Source organism: Tamandua tetradactyla, chromosome 7, assembly GCF_023851605.1.
Source record: "Tamandua tetradactyla isolate mTamTet1 chromosome 7, mTamTet1.pri, whole genome shotgun sequence".
Lineage (NCBI taxonomy): Eukaryota > Metazoa > Chordata > Mammalia > Pilosa > Myrmecophagidae > Tamandua > Tamandua tetradactyla.
This window is the reverse complement of record NC_135333.1, coordinates 14066971-14091762: the sequence shown is the minus strand read 5'-3', so window position 1 is coordinate 14091762 and position 24792 is coordinate 14066971. Positions and strand designations below refer to the sequence as shown.

The following is a 24792-nucleotide window of genomic DNA, read 5'->3' as shown; positions in this document are numbered from 1 at the left end:
CAGTCTCAGTACTGTGGGAAGATAGTGAACTTGAGGCTTCCCATCCACCTTGAGCTTTAGAGATGTCTTCTATGAACCGAGGGAAAAACAGCCCAGGGCAGTAGAGTTGTGGACTTCTGCCTGGCCACTCTGACAGTTCAGAGGACACAATATCTGGCTCTCTGGCTGTTATCAGGAAATCTCACCATTCAGTCCTTCTTGAGGGCACTGGAGAGGATGCTGAATTAGGTGCTCCAAAGAAATCCTCAAAGAGCCCCTCCCCATGCATTTGGTTAGGTTGGACTCTAATTTTCAAGAAAGATAATTACTGTATAGCAGGAGCTGAGGGCTTTTAAAATCGTCCATGGTGATTTTTTAAACCACAGAATCCTTGCCCCTGAGATTCAGAAAGCTACCTACATCCGACCCTCCACTCCAAGTCCCTTTGGGGTGGAAATAAGTAAATGAAGAGCAGCATCAGGTGGGGCTTATAAGCTTTGCTTTATCTATGCCCACAGACAAGCAATATCAAGCAACAAAACAAAATACTGCGTTCTCTTTCACAATAACAGTGCTTTTCCACACACACGTGGGAAGATGTCACAACAGGAGTTCTGACCAAATTGCCCACAAAATTACCTGTGTTGCTTTCTTGATGGGAAAAGAAACAAGCACACTAATGGTGCATTTCTGTGGAGAGGAGATAAGTGTCTTAATTGGGATGGCTCTGAAAATGAGTGATTGAGGCATTATTTGAGCTGATTTGGGTAGCACTACAGTCTAAAGCCTGAACATATTTAACAACAGTGTATTAAAGCAATGGGGCGGGTTAGGCAGCAAGAAAGAAATGGAAAAATGTCTTTTGCGGAAGAAAATTCTTAATGAGTTTTCTATTGAAATATCCAATAGATGCCTTGTTAGAATTAGGTCAAAGGAAAATCTATATATATTCACTCTCCATCTACCCTGTGCATCCAGCTTGCTGTCCAGAAAGCTTTAATTCTGTGGTCTCTTAGCATTAGAGCATTAACACAGATAACAATGACTCTCCCAGATAATGGCTTTCAACTTGACAGAATTGTCTGGAAGTGTAGTGTGCTGGGAAGTCAGGCTGATTTCCTTGCAGGTCCCCTTACCCTGTCCTTCAAATTCCTGCTTAAATAATCAGCTCATCTGTGACGACTTCTAGGCTCTCACATCTCCCCCTATGCATACCTGCCATACCCTAACAAGTGAACCATGATTGTTTTTACTACCTTTCATCCTCACATCTATTATTGTATTAGTGTGATGCATAGAAAAGGCAGGGGGATATGGAGTCGAGCAGGTCCATGTGCTTCTCCAGTTTTGTTGCATTCGAGCTAGCTATGTGATTTGGGGCAAGCTGTAATTCTGATTTTTCGTCTGTAAAGCAGGGATGAAGGTAATACTTACCTGTCACTGCTGTTACAAGGTTTAAATGAAATAATATATGTAAATGCATAGCATGCATTCAACAAAAATGAATGTCTGGGCAACAGTAGCTCAGTGGCAGAGTTCTCACCTGCCATATCAGAGATTTGGTTCAATTCCCAGTGCCTGACCATATTAAAAAAAAAAAAAAGAATGTCTACGACAATTATTCAGGCAATTGTCACTGGCACTATTGCAATAGCTTCTTGACTATTCTCTCAGCTTCTACACTTGCCCACAGTAGAAGGCAGAGTAATGACCCCCACTTGTGGACCCCGAAGAGTCCACAGTGTAATCTCTAAAGCTACTGAGTATGTTATCTTACATGTCAGAAGGGACTTTGTAGGTGTGTTTAAATTAAGGACCTAGAAATGGGGAGATTATGCTAGATTATTTAGGAAGGCCCTTGTAATCACATGGGCCCTTAGAAATGGAGGGGGAGGGTGCTGGTTTGAATCTGTTATGAACCCCAGAAAAGCCATGTCCTTTAAACCTCATTGAATATTTGCTGGGTGGAATCTTTTTTATTGTTCCCATGGAGATGTGACCCACCCTGTTGTGGGTGGTAACTTTTGATTAGTTGGTTTCCATAGATTGTGTCTCCACCCAAAGGTTGGGTTGGTTACTGGAGTCCTTTAAGAGGGAACCATTTTGAAAACAGCTTTGGAGCCAGGAAAACCCACACAGCCAGAGACCTTTGGAGATGAAAGAAAATGCCCCCCAGGGAAGTCACTGAAGAAGCTGGGAAAGAAAGCGAGCAGACATTGCCATGTGACTTTTCAATGATAGAAGAGTTCTGGACCCATCAGCCTTTCTTGAGTCAAGGCATCTTTCCATGAATACTTTGGTTTGGACATTTTTTATGGCTTTAGAACTGTAAACTTACAACTTAATAATTTCCCCTTTTTAAAAGCCATTCTGTTACTGGTATAGTGCATTCTGGCAGCTTTTACAAACTAAAACAGGGAGGCAGAAGAGGAGGTTAGAGTGATGAGATGTAAGGAGAACTAGACCCACCACTGCTAGCTTTGTAGATGGTGGAAGCTGGCCACAAGCAAGGAACATGGGCAACCTCTAGAAGTTAAAAAAGGCAAGAAAATAGAACCTTCCTTAGATATTTCAGAATAGTATGTAGCTCTGCCAAAGCTGATTTTAGCTCAGTGAGATAGTGTTGGAATTTTAACCTATAGAACAGCAACATAATAAATTTGCATTTTCACTAAATTTGTGGTAATTTGTTATAATAGCATAGGAAACTCATGCACTCTCCTTAAGTATGGTTCTCCACCCAACAGCTTTTGAAAGCCTTGGATAGATCAGTTCCTTTTCTTTTCAAAACCTTCCACTGGTGGTACTCTCATTCAGAATAATCCAAAATCCAATGATGGCCTTCAGGACCCTACAGGATCTGGCTCTGCTACCTCTCCAACCTCAGCTCTACCTTGCTCTGTGTTTTTTTCTCAGAGCTCTCTGCCCTGCAGGGTCTTTGCTTCAAATCAGTTTCCCTCTACCTGAACTGTCCTGCCCTTGGAGATTCTGTGTGGTGTGGCAGGTGCATGGGCTTGGGCCAGCTTGCCACTTACAAAAGGCCTAACCTTTGCCACTTACTAGAAAGGTTACTTTGGCATATTATTTATCTCCTCTATGCCTTAGTTTCCTTAGCTGTGAGATGAGGATTTTCACTGCACACATATCATATCACGTTTTTGAGGATTGAAAGACTTAATCCACGTAAGGAATTTAGGACAATGTCCTCCCAAAAGTCCTAACCTCTAGTCCCATGAATGTGACCTCATTTGGGAATAGGGCTTTGCAGATGAAAACAGTTAAGTTAAAATGAGATGATACTCTAGTAGGGTGTGCCTTAATCCAATATGACTGGTGTCCTTATAAGATAGGAGAGGAGACACCCATAGACACAGGAGAGCAGGAAGCCAGAGATTGAAGTCCTACAGATGGAAGCCAAGAAATGACAAGGATGCCTAGCAAACAGCAGAAGCTAGGAAGAGGCAAGGAAGGATTCTCCCCTATAGGTTTTAGAGCGAATATGGTCCTATCAACATTGTGATTTTGAATACCTAGCCTCTAGAACTGTGAGACAAGAGATTTCTGTGGTTTTAAGCCACCCAGTCTGTGGTACATTGTTAAGGTAGCCTTAGGAAGTTAAAACATCTCTGTGGCTCCCTCCCTCCTTCTTCTATGTTTCTGCTTAGCTTACTACTCCCTGGCATTCTCTACCATTTTATTACTTTTTCCTCCCAGGACTTACCACCACTTGGTGTGTTTGTGTTCATCTATTTTTTCATTATCTTGCCTGTTAGACTGTAAACTCTCTGAGGGCATGGACATTCTTTTGTTCACTACAGAATCCTCAGCGTCTGGATCAATGCCTGACACTGGTGGACTTTCAATATTTGTTGACGGAATGGATTCTTTCCTGTCAGCGGATGCTGAAGAGGAGAAGTCTACTGTAACTCTCAGTATGAAATGAGAATTTTAAGGTTATTTTCATCCCTAAAGTTAAAAGTCTTGGTTTTACCCTGCTGCCATGACAAATATTACACATTGGGTTGGCTTAAACAATAAGCATTTATTGTCTCGCAGTTTTGAGGCTAGAAGTCCAAAGCCAAGACGTCCATATGACTATGCTCCCTCTCAGGCATCTGTGGGGTTCTGCAGCTGACTTGCCACAATCCTTGGGGTTCCTTGGCTTGTAGCTGTGTTTTTCATCACATGGCTATTTCTGCTTTGTGTATGCTCTTCTGGTTTCCACTGACTTCTGGTTTCTGCCTCCTCTCTGTGACTTTCCCTGACGTCTCTTTCTAAGGTCTCTAGAATATGGATTAAGACCCACCTGGATTCAGCTGGGTTACATCAAAATAGAATCTTGGAAGGTTCTTTGCACAAATGAGTCCATGCCCATAGGAATACAGATTAAGAAAAGAACATGTCTCTGCTGGAGTACGTAATTCAATCTACCATACTCAATAGCCAATAAGTGGCAAAAACGAATTCGAGTCTCAGGCAAAGTTTGCCTTAGGTACACACCATTTTAAGATTTGGCCTAGGCTACACCCCATCTGGAAGCTTCGTCACTCCATTTTTTCTCCAACCCAGGTTAAATATTGGTTATGCTCTCAAGCCTATTGTATACACATTTGTCATGCCACCTAGGGCCTCGTATTGCATTCTTTTGTTTACGTGAGTGTGACCTGCTATACTGTAGGGAAGGGACATTTTTAACTTAGTTTTATGCTTTGAATGCCTAGAAAATGCTGTCTCAATAGATCCCCTGGGGTAATAAATGAATTAATGAGACACAACAATCCTTATAGGAAAACATTTTTAAAAAGCTGTCATCATTCCTCTTATCTTTCTTTAGAGGAAATAAAAAATAAGCTGTACTATTATTAATACTTTATAAATACCAAATAGATGAATAAATGAAAGATCTGGGTCTGTTTCTATGTCTTTTCAGAGAAAGAAATGAAATTAATGTAAGGCATATAGTTTATTCATAAACTTGCTTTGATGATGTAAAAATCCCACACTTCCGTTTCTATAGGACAATAATCACGAGCCATGTTTTCCTCCCAATTAGATGCTTGCAGATTTGCTCATGATATACTGTCCTCTTAGTTCCTATTCTAGATTGCAAGCTGCTGGTATGTGATATACCAGAAATGGAATGGCTTTAAGAAGGGGGAATTTATTAAGTTGCAAGTTTACAGTTCTAAGGCCATGAAAATGTCCCAATTAAAGCAAGTCTACAAAAATGCCTCAACAAGCGATTACCTTCACTCAAGAAAGGCTGACAAAGTTCAGGGTTTCTCTCTCAACTGGAAAAGCACATGGCAAACATGGTGATGTCTGTTAGCTTTCTTCCCAGGCTTCTTGTTTCATGAAGCTCCCCCAGAGACATTTTCCTTCTTCATCTCCAGAGATTTCTGTGTGAGCTGTTGTGGTTCTCGTGGTTCTGTTGCTCTCTCCAAAATTCTTCCTCTTTTAAAGGATCCCAGTAAACTAATCAAGACCCTCACCTGGAATGGGTGGGGTCACATCTCCCTCTAATCAAAGGTTAATACCCACAATTGGGCATTAACATCTTCATGGAGATAATCTAATCAAGTTTCCATCCTACAGTACTGAATAGGGATTAAAAGGAACAGCTGCCTCCACAAAATACATCAGGATTAAAACATGGCTCTTTTAGGGCATATAATCTTTTCAGACCAGCACAGCCCCTATGCATTTTTCAAACAGCCACTTTTCTTGTGTTTTATTTTCATATCACCTTCCAGTTTCCATTTCTAAGTGCAGATCCCAAAGCCCGTTATTTTCCCTTTGTAAAGCTGTTTTCACTAGCTTCACTGTTGCTGGGGGACCAATACTTCTTCAGTGCATAACTTGTTATCCCATTAAATCACATTCTATCCTTTTGTTTATTGAATGTTTTCACAGGTCAACTTGTACCATAGTTTTCCCTTATGACTGAGTTCTCTTTGATTTTGATTGCAATAGCAGTTAATAATATAATCATACTGTAGAACAGCCCTATGAACTGCACTATTTCTTGTTAATGGTCAATTTAATCCATCAGAGCTGGGGAATGACCACAGAAAAATGTACCAAATCAAGTTAGAGTCCATTGAGAAAGCCGGGCAAGGCCTATGCAAACTGACCAGTCATTTCTATTGTTGTCATTTCTTTTGGAGAAATGAATCAAAATTAGACCCTAGAAGAGTAGCACTTTTCAAATAAAAGGGAAAGCTGGCTTTGAAACTTCATGGGACCAGCTGCCTAAATTATACCTTGGGAGATGCTGAAATAATTTACTACTGCAAAATTTATGCTACACCTGCCCCTTCCCCCCCACCCCCATTGAGCTCCCTACAGTTTAGCTAAATTGGGCTATTCTTTATTTCCCAACCACACCCTGAACATTCTCATCTCTATGCCTTTTTAATCTTATCTGTCCCCTCTCCTCAAGCAACATACACAGAGACTTTATTTCTTTGAATTCTGCCCATTCTAAAATAGAGCTTCTTACTAGGAACATGCCCTGTTTTCCCTTGCAGCCGTCTCTTCCTGCTTCTATATTCTCAAACATTTTCTTTCATCCCCTCCTCACTATCTAGGTTATGCTGGGCTTATTTATTTTTTTAATCTTGTTCCAAATTGGTGAAGCTGGATTTTAAATTTGGGTCAGGTTGGAGGTCAGGCGCTACACAATGAGAAACCCAGGCTGTAATGCATGAGAAAAGAGAGTTTGTTACTCACAGGTTCCAGGGGGCAGGGGGTGCCATGAGGGATCCTCAGGAAGTGTGAGCAGCTTGGGTGGCCCAACTAGCAGTGGAGAGCACACAGGCAGGGTGAGAGGGACCCAGGAGCCTGTGCCTCTATTGTGGTCCAGGGTTGGAGGTAAGTAGATTTCCTGCAGGAGTCAAGGATTGGTTGGTTTAAAGCAAACATGTGCAATAAGAGAAAGGAGCTGGGGACCCAACAGTGGCGGGAATGGTTAGTTTATCATTTAGGACCAGCTGTGGATTCAGCTGTGGATGATGTGTGTGAATGGTGTGTGTGGTGGCTGCAGATGAAGGTTTGGGTTCTGGGGGAGTTTATGACTCAGGGCTGGAAAACCGCATATTAGCTAGACCAAACATCAGCATTGAGGCAAATGGCTTAGCTAAAGTAAGATGGATGCCGAGGCAGCACACAAAAGTTTTGATAGCTGTAACGATTATTATTCATCTTAAAATCTTTTGTCTGGAACCAGCACTGTGCCTTGTATTAACTGGTGCTCAGTTAGGTGTGTTGAATGAATGGCACATATATACGCAGTTTTAGCGTCTGTGGAGGGCACCGAGAAAGGCACTTAGGTGGCAGAGTGCAAGAGCTGGGTCCAAGGGGAGCTCAGGGCCACGACGGATATCAGAGTTGACGCAGCATTTCTGCTGCCAAGGTTGCCTCAGAGACGGCAGGGCTTCTATCCTGAACAGAGCTATTCTTTCCAGAATGTGACCCCAAGAAGTCCATCAGGATGGAGGATTTTACAAGTTAATTTGGCAACTCAGAGGGAGCCACTGGTATTTGGAGAGGAGAGACAAGTAAAACTTTTGCCAGTTGTGTGCACTTGGCTTCCCCAAGGGTCTCAAGATCTGTGATATTTATGACCACTGTACGAAGCTTGATTGCCATGTCTACCTTCAATTCTCATTCAACCTTGGACTCAGGGGAGCAGGGCTGTTTTAAATGTTTCAAAAATCCCCAAGGAAATTCTGCATTTACCCAGGACAGGACTGCTCAGGCCAACTAAAAGGTCAAGTCAGGTGTTTTTACTTCAGACTGGAATCGGATCCTCTCCAAGTAGGAACATTCATATGCGAATTTGAAGTTGATTGGTAATACGTGAAGGAATTTTTAAAAAGCAATTTGTTTAGTGGATGTGCTTTTACACAGAAGGGTTTTCCATGCTATTGGGACAAAGACTCTAGAGTATTTTCTCCATTTTTGTTCTGTGGTGAGACAGAGGAATGCTTTAATTCGACTATTGAGAGATATTCTGTTATTTCTGAGTGTTACTATTTAGACAGATTTGACTTTCTCTTCTACCCCTCTCTCACTTCATTTATCTTCTGCATGCTTAAATAGCTAATTAGCATCAAATTACTTTTTTAACGTACAAGTTTGGCAACAATTTTAGGCTTTGATAATCTGCTAAAACTTCACCTAAAGAGACTGTTTCCTACTTCCTTCTGAAAATTTAAAACACTTTTGAATAACATAATGCACACAAATTTTTAAAAATGTAGGATATTTTCATCACTGTATATATTAGAAGGATATACCATTATATTTATCATTTCTTTCTGACATTTAATTCAAATAATCATGTACCAAAGAACAATTCCAGGGAAAAATTGTCGTACATAATCCCACAATACTAACATAAAATATTTTCATTTTAGTTTGCATGCATTTTAAGTTTTTTTTTTTTTTTTTTTTTTTAGTATTGTTGCAGTCATCTTGTGTATGTAATTTTGGTTTTGATATTCTTTAGCTAGAAGCCATGTAGTATCTAAATAGTAGTTTACTTAAAACAGATAGGGTAAGAGTCAAGAGTATATAACAGGAGCCGCCCGCCCTCCTTCTCCCCTCTCTTTCTCCGCCGGCCCGCCGCGCGGCGCCCACGCCCTGCAGCAGCCGAGCCGCCCGCCCTCCTTCTCCCCCCTCTTTCTCCGCCGGCCCGCCGCGCGGCGCCCGCGCCCCGCAGTAGCCAGGCCGCCCGCCCTCCTTCTCCCCCCTCTTTCTCCGCCGGCCCGCCGCGCGGCGCCCGCGCCCCGCAGCAGCCAGGCCGCCCGCCCTCCTTCTCCCCCCTCTTTCTCCGCCGGCCCGCCGCGCGGCGCCCGCGCCCCGCAGCAGCCAGGCCGCCCGCCCTCCTTCTCCCCCCTCTTTCTCCGCCGGCCCGCCGCGCGGCGCCCGCGCCCCGCAGCAGCCGAGCCGCCCGCCCTCCTTCTCCCCCCTCTCCTCCCCCTCCTGCTCCGGCTGCTCTCCAACCACCACGGTGCCCTCTTCCCCCGCCTTCACCGTGCTCCTCCGCCACCAGCCTCGACAGCCTTGCCGCCCTCACCTGTCCTCCTCCAGAACAGCTACTGGGGGAGTGGAGATAATACAGAGCAGCTCCCGGAGCCACGAGGGAGATCAAAGGGACAGCGTACCCCATCCTGGAACGGCTGACTATCTGGGAGAACCAGCTCCGGTGAGATCACCAAGGGGCACGGGCTTTCCTGGGTGGGACGGCAAGCGACCGGAGTCCCTCCCTTCCACCTTCCTGGGCCAGCTGGTAGAATTGGACAGGCGGTCCCCTTAGGCTGCGGCGGCTGGTGCCCCCACCACACGAGGCCCCCCGGAACAACTGAGATAGTTGGGTCGGAAATCCCCAGACTGCGGAGAACAGTGACCGGGGGATCCCTTCCAAACACGTGACTCCCCCGTCGGCTGGGAACAGTGCACTCTCCCGGGCTGCGACAGCTGGCGCCCTCCCGCCACGCTTGGTGCCCCGGGCCGACTGGCTAATTTGGCCGGACGCTCTCCTGTGCTGCGACGGCCGGCGACCCTCCCCGCGTTTGGAACCCCGGGCCGGCTGGCATTCTTCCAAGACGCTTCGGTTGCAGAACCTCCCCTACAGCGAGAGTTTTCCAGAGTTGAGGGACCCACAGCAACTTTCGCTGGTGGAACCCACAGACAGGCGTGTGCCACGAGCGCCACCTACTGGGCAGGATAGGAAGAACAGAACCCAGAGATTGCACAGAAAAATCTTTCAACCTGTGGGGTCGAACACCCGGGGAAATCTGACTAAATGCCCAGACGCCAGCAGAAGATAACGGATCACGCTCAGAAAATTGAACATATGGCCCAGTCAAACGAAGAAACCAATAGTTCAAATGAGATACAGGAGCTGAAACAACTAATGCTGAATATACGAACAGAAATGGAAAACCTCTTCAAAAACGAAATCGATAAATTGAGGGAGGACATGAAGAAGACATGGGCTGAACATAAAGAAGAAATAGAAAAACTGAAAAAACAAATCACAGAACTTATGGAAGTGAAAGATAAAGTAGAAAAGATGGAAAAAACAATGGATACCTACAATGACAGATTTAAAGAAACAGAAGATAGAATTAGTGATTTGGAGGATGAAACATCTGAATTCCAAAAAGAAACAGAAACTATCCGGAAAAGAATGGAAAAATTTGAACAAGGTATCAGGGAACTCAAGGACAATGTGAACCGTACAAATATACGTGTAGTGGGTATCCCAGAAGGAGAAGAGAAGGGAAAAGGAGGAGAAAAACTAATGGAAGAAATTATCACTGAAAATTTCCCAACTCTTATGAAAGACCTAAAATTACAGATCCAAGAAGTGCAGCGCACCCCAAAGAGATTAGATACAAATAGGCGTTCCCCAAGACACTTACTAGTTAGAATGTCAGAGGTCAAAGAGAAAGAGAGGATCTTGAAGGCAGCGAGAGAAAAACAATCCGTCACATACAAGGGAAACCCAATAAGACTATGTGTAGATTTCTCAGCAGAAACCATGGAAGCTAGAAGACAGTGGGATGATATATTTAAATTACTAAAAGAGAAAAACTGCCAACCAAGACCCCTATATCCAGCAAAATTGTCCTTCAAAAATGAGGGAGAAATTAAAACATTCTCAGACAAAAAGTCACTGAGAGAATTTGTGACCAAGAGACCAGCTCTGCAAGAAATACTAAAGGGAGCACTAGAGTCAGAAACGAAAAGACAGAAGAGAGAGGTATGGAGAAGAGTGTAGAAAGAAGGAAAGTCAGATATGATATATATAATACAAAAGGCAAAATGGTAGGGGAAAATATTATCCAAACAGTAATAACAGTAAATGTTAATGGACTGAATTCCCCAATCAAAAGACATAGAATGGCAGAATGGATTGAAAAACAGGATCCTTCTATATGCTGTCTACAGGAAACACATCTTAGACCCAAAGATAAATATAGGTTGAAAGTGAAAGGTTGGGAAAAGATATTTCATGCAAATAACAACCAGAAAAGAGCAGGAGTGGCTATACTAATATCCAACAAGTTAGACTTCAAATGTAAAACAGTTAGAAGAGACAAAGAAGGACACTATATACTAATAAAAGGAACAATTAAACAAGAAGACATAACAATCATAAATATTTACGCACTGAACCAGAATGCCCCAAAATACGTGAGGAATACACTGCAAACACTGAAAAGGGAAATAGACTCATATACCATAATAGTTGGAGACTTCAATTCACCACTCTCATCAATGGACAGAACATCTACACAGAGGATCAATAAAGAAATAGAGAACCTGAATATTACTATAAATGAACTTGACTTAACAGACATTTATAGGACATTACATCCCACAACAGCAGGATACACCTTTTTTTCAAGTGCTCATGGATCATTCTCAAAGATAGACCATATGCTGGGTCACAAAGCAAGTCTTAACAAATTTAAAAATATTGAAATCATACACAACACTTTCTCGGATCATAAAGGAATGAAGTTGGAAATCAATAATAGGCGGAGGGCCAGAAAATTCATAAATACATGGAGGCTCAACAACACACTCTTAAACAACAAGTGGGTCAAAGAAGAAATTGCAAGAGAAATTAGTAAATACCTAGAGGCAAATGAAAATGAAGACACAACATATCAAAACTTATGGGACGCAGCAAAGGCAGTGCTAAGAGGGAAATTTATTGCCCTAAATGCCTTTATCAGAAAAGAAGAAAAGGCAAAAATGCAGGAATTAACTGTCCACTTGGAAGAACTGGAGAAAGAACAGCAAACTAATCCCAAAGCAAGCAAAAGGAAAGAAATAACAAAGATTAGAGCAGAAATAAATGAAATTGAAAACATGAAAACAATAGAGAAAATCAATAAGACCAGAAGTTGGTTCTATGAGAAAATCAACAAGATTGATGGGCCCTTAGCAAGATTGACAAAAAGAAGAAGAGAGAGGATGCAAATAAATAAGATTAGAAATGAAAGAGGAGACATAACTACTGACCTCACAGAAATAAAGGAGGTAATAACAGGATACTATGAACAACTTTACGCTAATAAATACAACAATTTAGAAGAAATGGACAGGTTCCTGGAAAGACATGAACAACCAACTTTGACTCAAGAAGAAATAGACGACCTCAACAAACCAATCACAAGTAAAGAAATTGAATCAGTCATACAAAAGCTCCCTAAAAAGAAAAGTCCAGGACCAGATGGCTTCACATGTGAATTCTATCAAACATTCCAGAAAGAATTAGTACCAACTCTCCTCAAACTCTTCAACATAATCGAAGTGGAGGGAAAACTACCTAATTCATTCTATGAAGCCAACATCACCCTCATACCAAAACCAGGCAAAGATATTACAAAAAAAGAAAACTACAGACCAATCTCTCTAATGAATACAGATGCAAAAATCCTCAATAAAATTCTAGCAAATCGTATCCAACAACACATTAAAAGAATTATACATCATGACCAAGTAGGATTCATCCCAGGTATGCAAGGATGGTTCAACATAAGAAAATCAATTAATGTAATACACCATATCAACAAATCAAAGCAGAAAAATCACATGATCATCTCAATTGATGCAGAGAAGGCATTTGACAAGATTCAACATCCTTTCCTGCTGAAAACACTTCAAAAGATAGGAATACAAGGGAACTTCCTTAAAATGATAGAGGGAATATATGAAAAACCCACAGCTAATATCATCCTCAATGGGGAAAAATTGAAAACTTTCCCCCTAAGATCAGGAACAAGACAAGGATGTCCACTATCACCACTATTATTCAACATTGTGTTGGAAGTTCTAGCCAGAGCAATTAGACAAGAAAAAGAAATACAAGGCATCAAAATAGGAAAGGAAGAAGTAAAACTATCACTGTTTGCAGACGATATGATACTATATGTAGAAAACCCAGAAAAATCCACAACAAAATTACTAGAGCTAATAAATGAGTACAGCAAAGTAGCAGGCTACAAGATCAACATTCAAAAATCTGTAGCTTTTCTATACACTAGTAATGAACAAGCTGAGGCGGAAATCAAGAAACGAATCCCATTTACAATCGCAACTAAAAGAATAAAATACCTAGGAATAAATTTAACCAAAGAGACAAAAAACCTATATAAATAAAACTACAAAAAACTGTTAAAAGAAGTCACAGAAGACCTAAATAGATGGAAGGGCATACTGTGTTCATGGATTGGAAGACTAAATATAGTTAAGATGTCAGTCCTACCTTAATTGATTTACAGATTCAATGCAATACCAATCAAAATCCCAACAACTTATTTTTCAGAAATAGAAAAACCAATAAGCAAATTTATCTGGAAGGGCAGCGTACCCCGAATTGCTAAAAACATCTTGAGGAAAAAAAACGAAGCTGGAGGTCTCGCGCTGCCTGACTTTAAGGCATATTATGAAGCCACAGTGGTCAAAACAGCATGGTATTGGCATAAAGATAGATATATCGACCAATGGAATCGAATAGAGTGCTCAGATATAGACCCTCTCATCTATGGACATTTGATCTTTGATAAGGCAGTCAAGCCAACTCACCTGGGACAGAACAGTCTCTTCAATAAATGGTGCCTAGAGAACTGGATATCCATATGCAAAAGAATGAAAGAAGACCCATCTCTCACACCCTATACAAAAGTTAACTCAAAATGGATCAAAGATCTAAACATTAGGTATAAGACCATAAAACAGTTAGAGGAAAATGTTGGGAGATATCTTATGGATCTTACAACTGGAGGTGGTTTTATGGACCTTAAACCTAAAGCAAGAACACTGAAGAAGGAAATAAATAAATGGGAGCTCCTCAAAATTAAACACTTTTGTGCATCAGAGAACTTCATCAAGAAAGTAGAAAGACAGCCTTCACAATGGGAGACAATATTTGGAAACGACATATCAGATAAAGGTCTAGTATCCAGAATTTATAAAGAGATTATTCAACTCAACAACAAAAAGACAGCCAACCCAATTACAAAATGGGAAAAAGACTTAAACAGACACCTACCAGAAGAAGAAATACGGATGGCCAAGAGGCACATGAAGAGATGCTCAATGTCCCTGGCCATTAGAGAAATGCAAATCAAAACCACAATGAGATATCATCTCACACCCACCAGAATGGCCATTATGAACAAAACAGAAAATGACAAGTGCTGGAGAGGATGCGGAGAAAGAGGCACACTTATCCACTGTTGGTGGGAATGTCAAAGGGTGCAACCACTGTGGAAGGCAGTTTGGCGGTTCCTCAAAAAGCTGAATATAGAACTGCCATACGACCCAGCAATACCATTGCTAGGTATCTACTCAAAGGACTTAAGGGCAAAGACACAAACGGACATTTGCACACCAATGTTTATAGCAGCGTTATTTACAATTGCAAAGAGATGGAAACAGCCAAAATCTCCATCAACAGAAGAGTGGCTAAACACACTGTGGTATATACATACGATGGAATATTATGCAGCTTTAAGACAAGATAAACTTATGAACCATGTAATAACATGGATGGACCTAGAGAATATTATGCTGAGTGAATCCAGCCAAAAACTAAAGGACAAATACTGTATGGTCCCACTGATGTGAACGGACATTCGAGAATAAACTTGAAATATGTCATTGGTAACAGAGTTCAGCAGGAGTTAGAAACAGGGTAAGACAATGGGTAATTGAAGCTGAAGGGATACAGACTGTGCAACAGGACTAGATACAAAAACTCAAAAATGGACAGCACAATAATACCTAATTGTAAAGTAATCATGTTAAAATACTGAATGAAGCTGCATCTGAGCTATAGGGTTTTTTTTGTTTTTGTTTGCTTGTTGGTTTGTTTGTTGTTGTTGTTTTTTACTATTACTACTACTTTTATTTCTTTTCTTTATATTAACATTTTATATCTCTTTCTGTTGTGTTGCTAGTTCCTCTAAACCGAAGCAAATGTACTAAGAAACAATGATCATGCATCTATGTGATGATGTTAAGAATTACTGAGTGCATATGTAGAATGGTATGATTTCTAAATGTTGTGTTAATTTCTTTGTTTTTTTTCTTTCCGTTAATAAAAAAAAAAAAAAAGAGTATATAACAATAAAACGAGTATGCTGAGAATTGGGGAGGGGGTGCTGATAGGGAAATAACAGGGAAGGAGGCAGAGCAAATCAATAATGATGAATTTTTATAATTAGATTTTTATTTTTAAAATAACATTTGGCATATACATACATGAGAATATAAATTACGTATATGTAAGGTATATAGTATAATAAAGAAATCATCTGGTGCCCACCGCTCAACTCAGGGTCATGAAAAATAACCATAATTTGTTATGCCCTCCACTCTCCTCCCATCCTACTGCCTACCCCATAAAGATAACCTCCTGAATTTTGTTGTAATTATTCCCTTGCTATGTTGGAAGTTGAGGCACTGAGTTATGTAGCGTCAGACATATTATTTAAAGTCATAAAGCTAAACCCAAGTAGAACCCAACACAGTTATAAACTTTTCAGAATTCTAAAGAAATGAAAATGACTTCGTAATTAAATTCCACCCGAATTTAGAAGAACAGATAATTGTAGTGTGATTTAAACATTTCCAGTCTCTAGAAGGAAGGCCATTCTCTCCATGATTTGTGTAATTTCAGCACGAAGACATAATACCAAAAACAACGACAATGTAGAAAAGAAAACTATAGATGAATTACACTTTTGAGCATTGATACAAAAACCCTACACAAAATATCAAACAGTAGACTCTAGCAGTATATTCTAAGAATAATACACTGTGACTGCATGGACTTCATTCCAGGAATGCAATACTGAGAATATGCAATATTAAGAAATAAATCAACACACTTCACTGTATTAATAGTTCAGAAATAAAAGCTATATTATGGTCTCAGTAAATAGATAATAATTTTTGATAAATTTCATTATCCATTTCTGATTAAAAAATAAAGTAAAATTGGAAGGGATGGTCTCAATTCAATTTTCTACTGAAAGAAAAATGGGAAATAGCAGGGTTTTTGTTTTGTATTCTTTCTTTTAAAAAACGGAACCTATTTTCAGGTTTTTTTTGTGTGTGTGTGTGTGGTCCATAACTCTGTGCTATTTCATTCTTCTCCTGTAATTGAGAAATCAGGATTTAAGGAATGATCTTGATTACTGAATCATTCTATAGATATTCCTTTAAAAAATATTTTTATTTAAGAAAACAAACAATACACACTAGCACCACCAAAAATGGATATCTTAGTAGGCTTAGCCATTATAAGTATCCATATAATCATTCGTTTTTGCTTTCTGGTATATTGGAGTAGACAGAAGGAAACTCCTGAAATCTCTAAATTGTAATCCAGCTGCCTCGATCTCTGATGATTGTATAGCCCTTATCTTCTGCCTCTGTGATTGTAAAAACCTTGTGACTAACCTTCATTTGTACCCAGTTATCCAGTTTTTCAAGTTTACAGATTTATAATCCCTAAAGATAACCCCCAATGTTTGTTAATGAAGGGTCTTGGGTCCGCCTTGAATTTACCCACCCCAAGTCCAAAATTATCTCAACACCAAGGCCAGATCTAACCAAAATGGGCCCACCTGACATTCACAGTCACTTAGATTTAACTACGAGTCATCTATACTTCATTCTGTCATATATTCTGTGACTAAGCATGGAATCAATCTGCGCATGCTCAATAATTAGATCACTTCGAATGACGTCATCTGGGGTTACTGTGCTCATTATCCTAAACCCTGCACACCTTTTCTCTAATAAAACTATCTGAATTACTGCAGTTTGGGGAGACAAATTTTGGCCCACTAAGCCATCTGCTCTCCTACTACATGCCTCATAATAAATTCTTTCTCTTTTTGAAACTCTGGTGTCTCAGGAATTGGTTATTGAGCATATCGGGTCAAATAATCCACAGCCTTTGTCCAATAACAGTTCCTTTTTCTCCTTCCCTTTATTCTCTCCCTTCCTCTACAAATTTTCCCTTGGGGTTTTTCTTCCTAGTCCAACTTCATCCTTAAGTTTCTGTCATGATACATTGTTGTGTTATTGTCCTATTCATTTATAATCAGTGGAATCAAAAGGGAGTCACAGAGCATTCCACCATTTACGTTGGACTCAAGCAACATAAATAACTTGTTTGCAAATGAGTGGTTGGAATAGAAGATGGCTGAAGTTCCTTTTCACACAAATGTTCAGTAATCCTATGAACTGCACTTATCTTTTTGTTTCAAAGCAGTTTTATTGAGATATATTTGCATCCCATACAATCCATCCAAGGTGTACAATCAATGGCTTTTACTATAATCAGGGTTGTGCATTTATCACCACAATTTTAGTACATTTTCATTACTCAAAATAGAAAAACTCCTTACCCCTTTGCAGTCACTTCTCAAATCCTTCTATCCTTCCTCAGCCTCTGCAAATCATTAATTTAGCTTTGTCTTTAGATATTTATTTATATTTAAAGAATACTAAAATATTACTGTTAACTATATTCCATAGTTTACATTAGGTGTGTTTTCCCCCCATATACCACCCTATTAATAATATGTTAATAATAGGGTGTAATAGTGATGTACATTTATTATAGTTCATGAAAGAACATTCTTATATTTATACTACACACCATCTCAGGGTTCGCTATGTTACACAGTTTCTTGTTTTATCCTCCAGCTTTCCTTCCACTAATATAGACAACCTAAAACTATCCCTTTTATCCACATTGACACACATAATTCAGCGCTTCTGCACACATCTTTATGCATAATGGGAAATAATGGTGTCCCTTCTGGGGTGCTTTGAAGGATGACATAAACGACTGCAGTCAATAGTCTATCTTGGACTTGCATGTGCCTCCCCTGGAACAGGCTAATGATGTTCCCAAACCACCTCAGCCTCATTTGAGAGCCTCCTTTAGCCTGTGAGGGTCGGGCTTTCACCCCTGCAGTCTCCAATTTATTGTTCTTGATATCAATTTCTTTATTGATAATCTAGAAGTAATCTAAAGGGACAGATGCCAGATAAATGGAGAAGAACTCAGTCTAAGTGTGACACTGACCTTCTGATCATCTTCTTTCTGGAGATCAGAGTCAGCCTCTATAAATTCCATCAATATGTAATGAGCATTACTTTTTTAACTACTGGGGATTAAAAGATGAAATAAATCAGACCCTCAAGTAGCTTATGTTCTAGTTGGTCAAGGTTTGAATATAACCATGGATAACTATAAGGAAATCAGAATTCAAAACTTTAATTGGAATATAAGCAACATTTTATAGAGATTAAGAAAAGGAAGATTTTAGGGTTGAGAATTCACAGTATTCTTAACCAATCACCCATTTTGTGGATATAAAAGCATTGTTGGAGGAGAGGAGAGAATTTTTGGAGAGAGCTATTGGACTGTGTCACTACCGCCATCTTCAGGTAAGGTTGGTGGGGAGTAGGGGGGTGGGGGACAGGCAGGTGGGGGTGGGGGCGGTACCTCCTCCTCCAAGCTATGACCTGAGCAGTTTAAGCTAGTTTCTGACTCACCCTGAGAAGCCCCAAATGGGCAAAGACAGAGACAAGCTGATTTCTCTGCAGCTACAGAGAAAAACAAAGTGTGTGAATACAGCCTGAATTACCGATTTGTTGAGGCAGCGTTTTCCATGGGCCAGGTATGGGTCATGCAAGGGAGAGTCAGCTTAAGGTTAGATCCTGTTAAAGAAACATTTGGATGTGCTGGATATTTAGGGCTAGTTCTATGATTTTTAAATTTTTTGGTGTCAGGATGGATCCTTTTACAACTTTAAAAATAATCAAAGATCCCAAAGAGCTTTTTTTTTTTAACCTGGGTTATGGCTATCAATATTACTGTATTATAAATTAAATCTGAAAAAGTAATTTATTAATTCATTTAAAAATAGTACTAATAAACTCATTGTATGTTAACATACATGACACTTTTAAATGAAAAAGTAACAACAAATTTTCCAAAACAAAAAAGTAATTCAGTGAGAAAAATGACACTTTTATATATTTGCAAATCTCTTTAATGCCTGGCTTAATAGATAACAGCTGGATTCTCATATCTGCTTCTGCTTTCAATCTGTTGCCGTACATTGGATAGGAGGAAAGTCTGGCCTCACACAGGTATATGGTTGGAAAAGGGAAGAGTGTTTTAATAGACTTTTCAGGTAATTGTGACTATGGGATGCAGCCTCTGTAAAACCCCATGGTACACTTGTGAGAGAAAGCAAATGGAAAAAGGCACATCATGTCTTGGTATTATTATTAACAGACTTTATTTATTTATTTATTTTGGCACAGGCAGGCTCCAGAAATCAAACCCGGGTCTCCGGCATGGCAGGTGAGAATTTTGCCACTGAGCCACTGTTGCACCCCCTTATTAACAGAGTTTTTGACCTGCAGGCCCCCTGGACCACACTCTCAGAAGAGCTGGGCTGAGGACGTGTAACCAACCAGCCAGAAGAGAGATGAATTTGTTCTCCATTAAGAGTCTGCCACTAATGATGGAGGTCTCAGAAGACACACAAACCAATTTGATTGGGCCATCCAACTGGAAACTTTCCTGTTCCCCTTATCCCTTCTCTCTCTCAAGTTGCAACCCTGGTGGGGTTGGAAAAGGAGGGCAGCCTTCCTCAGCTCCTGAGGTGGGGGAGGGGAAGGAGGAAACACCTGTACTTTAAGACTGACATTTTCTATATAACATTTTAGTTCACCTCCAGAGGATCTTTTGCTACTGAAAGTGATCAGATAAGACATGGAGGCTGCCTGAAGTTTCATGCAGACGCGGGAGAAGAAAAAGACACTCAGAGAGTAAATTCAAAGCATAGTGAGTAGAAAATAAAAATAAATTTATTGATAGAAAATAAAGACATAAAAATTAAAAATCAGCATATTGGTTAAACATACATCAAACAAATAATTTTGTGATTTCTATGAAGGTAAATGATGGGGTGTTTTAGCGGTAATTAATATTGGTACTTAATCCAGTCTTGGGAAGAGGATCTTGGCTAAAGACAAGGCTGAAAAGAGGATTGGGGTCCTGTTGGACAGGGGTTTGGCTATTGGTTTTGAGATGCTTGCGTTCAATCTGCTAGGCAGCGAGAAATGACTAAAAGCTATTTGCATGGAACTCTGCTTTAGATCAAGTTGAGTAGATCAAATATCTCCTTTGCATGGATAGTAGAGACCATTCATAACGAAAGGGTCTATCAAGGCAGCACATTAACAAAGCTTACCTTCGTCTCCAGGAGTATTTCTGTGCATTTCACCATATAGAAAATTGCCTTCCTACCCTCCTTTCAGATATTGGGGCTCACTTGTTCTAGTTCTGTCCAGGCAAAGCTTCTACCAGCAGCGTATGAGAAATGAAGGAAAATCTACCTTGTGCTGCCGTAACCCCCAGGAGAGGCGGCTTCTAACCACACCGGCAGATTTTTCTTTTTCGTTTTCATTCCACATCTGTGCAAACACCCTCTCCATGTCCATTTTGCCTCTCCCTACCCACCTTTTGTCTGCCTGCAATAGCCTCCCAAACCCCAGGAGTCTGGAGGGCTTTGAAGCCTTATTAGAGATGTGTCAGGAGCTAACAGATCAGAGGAGAAAACAAACAGAAAAAAAAAAAAAAAGGTCCAGCAGCTCTGACTACACAGAGCCAAGAAAATTAGAAGCTTTTTAGGGAAGAAGGCGCTGGAGGGCATCATGCTTCTCCCAACACCAGGAGGAGAAGCCCAGGTTAAGGTGATCCACAGCGAACAAGGCTTACTGAGTCAGTCAGTCCTGCCTCCCTTTCAGGGCTGAGCTCTTGTGTAAAGTGCTGCATCTGAAAACCACCTGGGGAGTTCCGCTTCTCGTGCAGAGAAAACTTCCTTCTTGAACCAGTTTATTTGTAAGGAATGGGAGCAGAGGTTTACTAAAGTCTGTTATTTTATACCAGGCCCTTTATGTAAATCTTTTTATTTCATTCTCGGAAAACGCTGGAAGCTAAGCTTTCATAAACCCAGTATGCAGAGGAGAAAGGAAGGTGCTTGCCGGAGACAGCTAGATTCAAACACAATCATGTTGGTGCCAGAGGCATTCTTCGCATCCTGCAATACTTCCTTTACTCCGGGTCTGCTAGCAGAAGGCTCAGATGCCCAGTAGTTTCCGTTTCTTTGTTGTCAATCATTTTAGTTCTCTTAAGAAAGAGCTACTTAAAGAACAAGAAGATAAATTCAAAGTTTTTCTTGAAGCGTATTACTGTGCTGTTGGGGATGTTGCTTTTTATGTTTGTTTCTAAATTTGGAAGGTAGAGGAAGAAAAGCTGGGGGATATTTTCATAAATTGAAAGGGTTTTTTAATTTTCTTTCTTTCAGGAAGAAGCGATATCTGTATAGAAAAATATTTTCTTCCTTCTTTCTATCCCTTTCCTTTCCTTTTAATTCTCTTTTTTCCTTCTTGTTCTTTCTTTTGATTTCTCTAAATTTTTAATTTTTAAAATTTTTTTACATGGGCAGGCACCAGGAATCGAACCCGGGTCCTCAGGCTTGGCAGGCAAGCATTCTTACCTACTGAGCCACCGTGGCCTGCCCAATTTCTCTAAATTTTTAAATTTGTATTGAAAAGTTTGACAAAATTGCAGGAAAGTACAAATAGTAATTTAATACCAGGTATCCACAAATTCTCCTGTGTAGATTAAAAATAAGTTAGCCCTTAGGGTGCACGGGTAGTTTGGTGGTTAGAATGCCCGCCTTCCATGCGGGAGACCTGAGTTTGAATACGGGACCATGTACCTCCCCCCCTCCAAAAAAAAAAAGTTATCCCTAAAGTTTTTTTTCACATGCCCTTTCCCAGTTGTGCCCCCAAAGATAAATTGTATCCTTACTGTAGCTTTGATTAAGACCTCATTTTAGCTCCTTCACTGGCAGATACTTAGCTTCTAATAAGACCTATTCCTGCATTTTCAATTTCTCCTCCTTCCATCCTCTTACTTTCTTTTCATTCTGAAACATAGGAAAACTCTTTGGTAGTCATCTTCATAGGATGTTAATGAACTGGAAGAGATGTCATTTTGAGCTTCTTTGGAAAAAAATTAATGAATAGCTTATTTCTTCTGCTTCTATATATTTTTTAGAATAACAGATTGTCTTATTATTTTCATATATACACAGGACTCGACAGACACCACTCCAGGATTCATTGAAGGATAGAAACTAGGGAATATTTTCTAATTTAATAATGATAATAAGAAAAGATTCAGGGCCATTCTTAAACGTTAGAATTAAAGTATGAAGAATAATTAACTGATAATAAAATGATAAAGCAGAACTAGGTCTTCACATTATCAGTGAGCAAATGCAAAATAATATACTTAATTCCTACATCACTATGTATTTTTTTCACTTATTTTTGGCATTGTAGCTAAATGTTAATTATTTTATATGATGCTACAGAATAGTAAGAATAAATATGTCCCAGCTCTACCATTCATTAGCTACGTAACTGTGGCCAACTTATTTCACTGCTGAAAGTCTTACTTTCCTTATTTACTTGACATGAAATGACACACACAGTACTTAGAACAGTGTCTGGTTCATAGAGGTGCTGAATAAATGAATGCTGCTGCTTCTACTGATTACAATAGTTTTAGCAATTGTTTGAATGAGATCTCACAGTGGCCTTTCCACCATCCTGCCAGGAAGGTGTGCCACCATAAATCACACAGCAGCACTGTAATTCCAAAGCAGCTTGGCTCATAGTATCAGTTGGAGGCAGGGAACTGCTGTGTCCAGATCTCTTTTCAAGCAAGGATTTGGCCCAGCTCTGAGGAGTGTGGTTAGTAAACCATCTACAGCTGTTACCTCCTTCTAAAGAAGACTCTGCTGTAGACACCTGCCTTACCTGAATTTAGCTCCTTTTCAAGGCAGCCAGCCTTTGATGACTGAATATCCTGGGAATATAAAGACCTAGACATTTTAATCCAGCATAGGACTATGGTGGACATCACTGTGTCCAGAGATCTCTTTGGGTTGACTGAGGCTTCCTTGGACCTCCACTGGAGTTCACCTTCTCATTTTGCCCATTCCTGCTTTCTTCCCCTTTTTTTCTACAAGTATTGATCCTTAATACACATTTTATATCCCAAATGCCATCTAAGCATCTTATTCCAGAGATACCGTTCTGCAATGTTTGGTATGAAATGTAGTCCTTTAGCAGGCAATAAGATGGAATTTTGAACTGAATTGCTTCCCATCTGGCTGGCAATCCACATTGTGGATGGGAAGTAAAGCACAGATAATTTCTAGGATGCCATGCTGATACACTTGTTAAAACTTGCACTGCTGATACATTTCACTGTTGTACAAGTGAAAAGTGATACACGCGGGGGCATGATGTATTAGGCATTTGAGGTATGTAGAGGAAATACTAGTTATAAGTATAATATTATGAGATGACCAGTGCTAATCACTGATGTGCTCCAGAAAGATTATGAACAGCTGAGGGAAGATAACAGGAATTTAAAGTCCAGGTATGAGTCCTTTTGATTGCATGTAAAGAATACTTCACCGCTTGCAGTAGGGGTGGATGGTGCGGCATAGAACACAGAATATCAAGACTAAAGCTTAATAGAGTAGCTGAACTTCAATGGTTATTACATATCCAACCAAGGTAGGCCTCGTATGTCCAAGACAAGTTCCTGGGTGATAAAAACACAGTGTCCCTAGGGGCAAAATAAATGGATGGGTAAACTATGTCTGCACCAAGAATAGATGACTGGAAGGCTGTGAGTGGTCACCCCAATAAAGTGTCATCATCTCTTGCTCTGTTTCTGTGACAGAGTTGGCTTTCATTCTTAGAACCCATTGACTGATGAGATAGCCATGTCCCCAGGAGGAAGGAACTTGAACTACCATGGAAATTATATGTACTGATTCTTTAGTCCTTCCCAAAGGGACCTATAGTCATTGCTTGAGTACTTGTGCACATATCCAGGGGGGAATACCCAGACATTATGAGGGCTGTTAGACACAATGTCTAATTCGACATTGATACCGAGAGACTTGAAGTGTCATCATAACACTGAATCCGGTAGAGTGGGGGTATATTGGACCAGGGTGAATAGATGGAGAGCTGGCCAAGGCCCTGCTTGCAGTATATCCACAGAATCCACAGATATGCTTAGTGATTATTGTGTCAGTCCCTAAATACCTACATGGGGTTGGTATACTTGGCATCTGGCATGCTCTCTACATTGAGTCATTGGTCTGCAAGGCAAGTGCTTTCTTAGGGAAGAAAGCCAAATGGAGACACCTCCATTGAAAGTACTATGCATGGCTAAGAAAGCAAACAAAAAATTTTATCATGGGGTGCAAGCGTGGTTCAGTGGTAGAATTCTCACCTGCCATATGGGAGACCTGGGTTCGATTCCTGGTCCATGCACTTCCCCCCCAAAAAACAAACAAGCAAAACAAACAAAAATTCAACTGAGAATAATGGGATAATCACATGGAAAAATAATGAAATGTGACCCCTCCATACAGCATACAAAAAAAATTTGTGTTACAACTTGGAAGAAATGGCAGAGGTTGGTGTTCTAATTTGCTAGCTGCCAGAATGCAACACACCAGAGGTGGATTGGCTTTTAATAAAAGGGGATTTATTTTGTTAGTTCTCCAGAGGAAAGGCAGCTAACTTTCAACTGAGGTTCTTTCTTACGTGGGAAGGCACAGGACTATCTCTACTGGCCTTCTC

The 24792-nt window shown here is 40.3% G+C and overlaps 1 protein-coding gene across 1 annotated transcript in view; it reads left to right on the top strand.

Moving 5' to 3' along the window:
* The window catches only part of LOC143689500 (uncharacterized), an 89107-nt gene that overhangs the window by 48328 nt on the left and 15987 nt on the right, over positions 1-24792 (top strand). Inside the window, exons 3-4 of the mRNA XM_077167825.1 lie at positions 19366-19405; positions 19774-19891. Of these exons, the coding sequence (XP_077023940.1) occupies positions 19366-19405; positions 19774-19891 (158 nt within the window). The remainder of the gene's footprint in view (positions 1-19365; positions 19406-19773; positions 19892-24792) is intronic.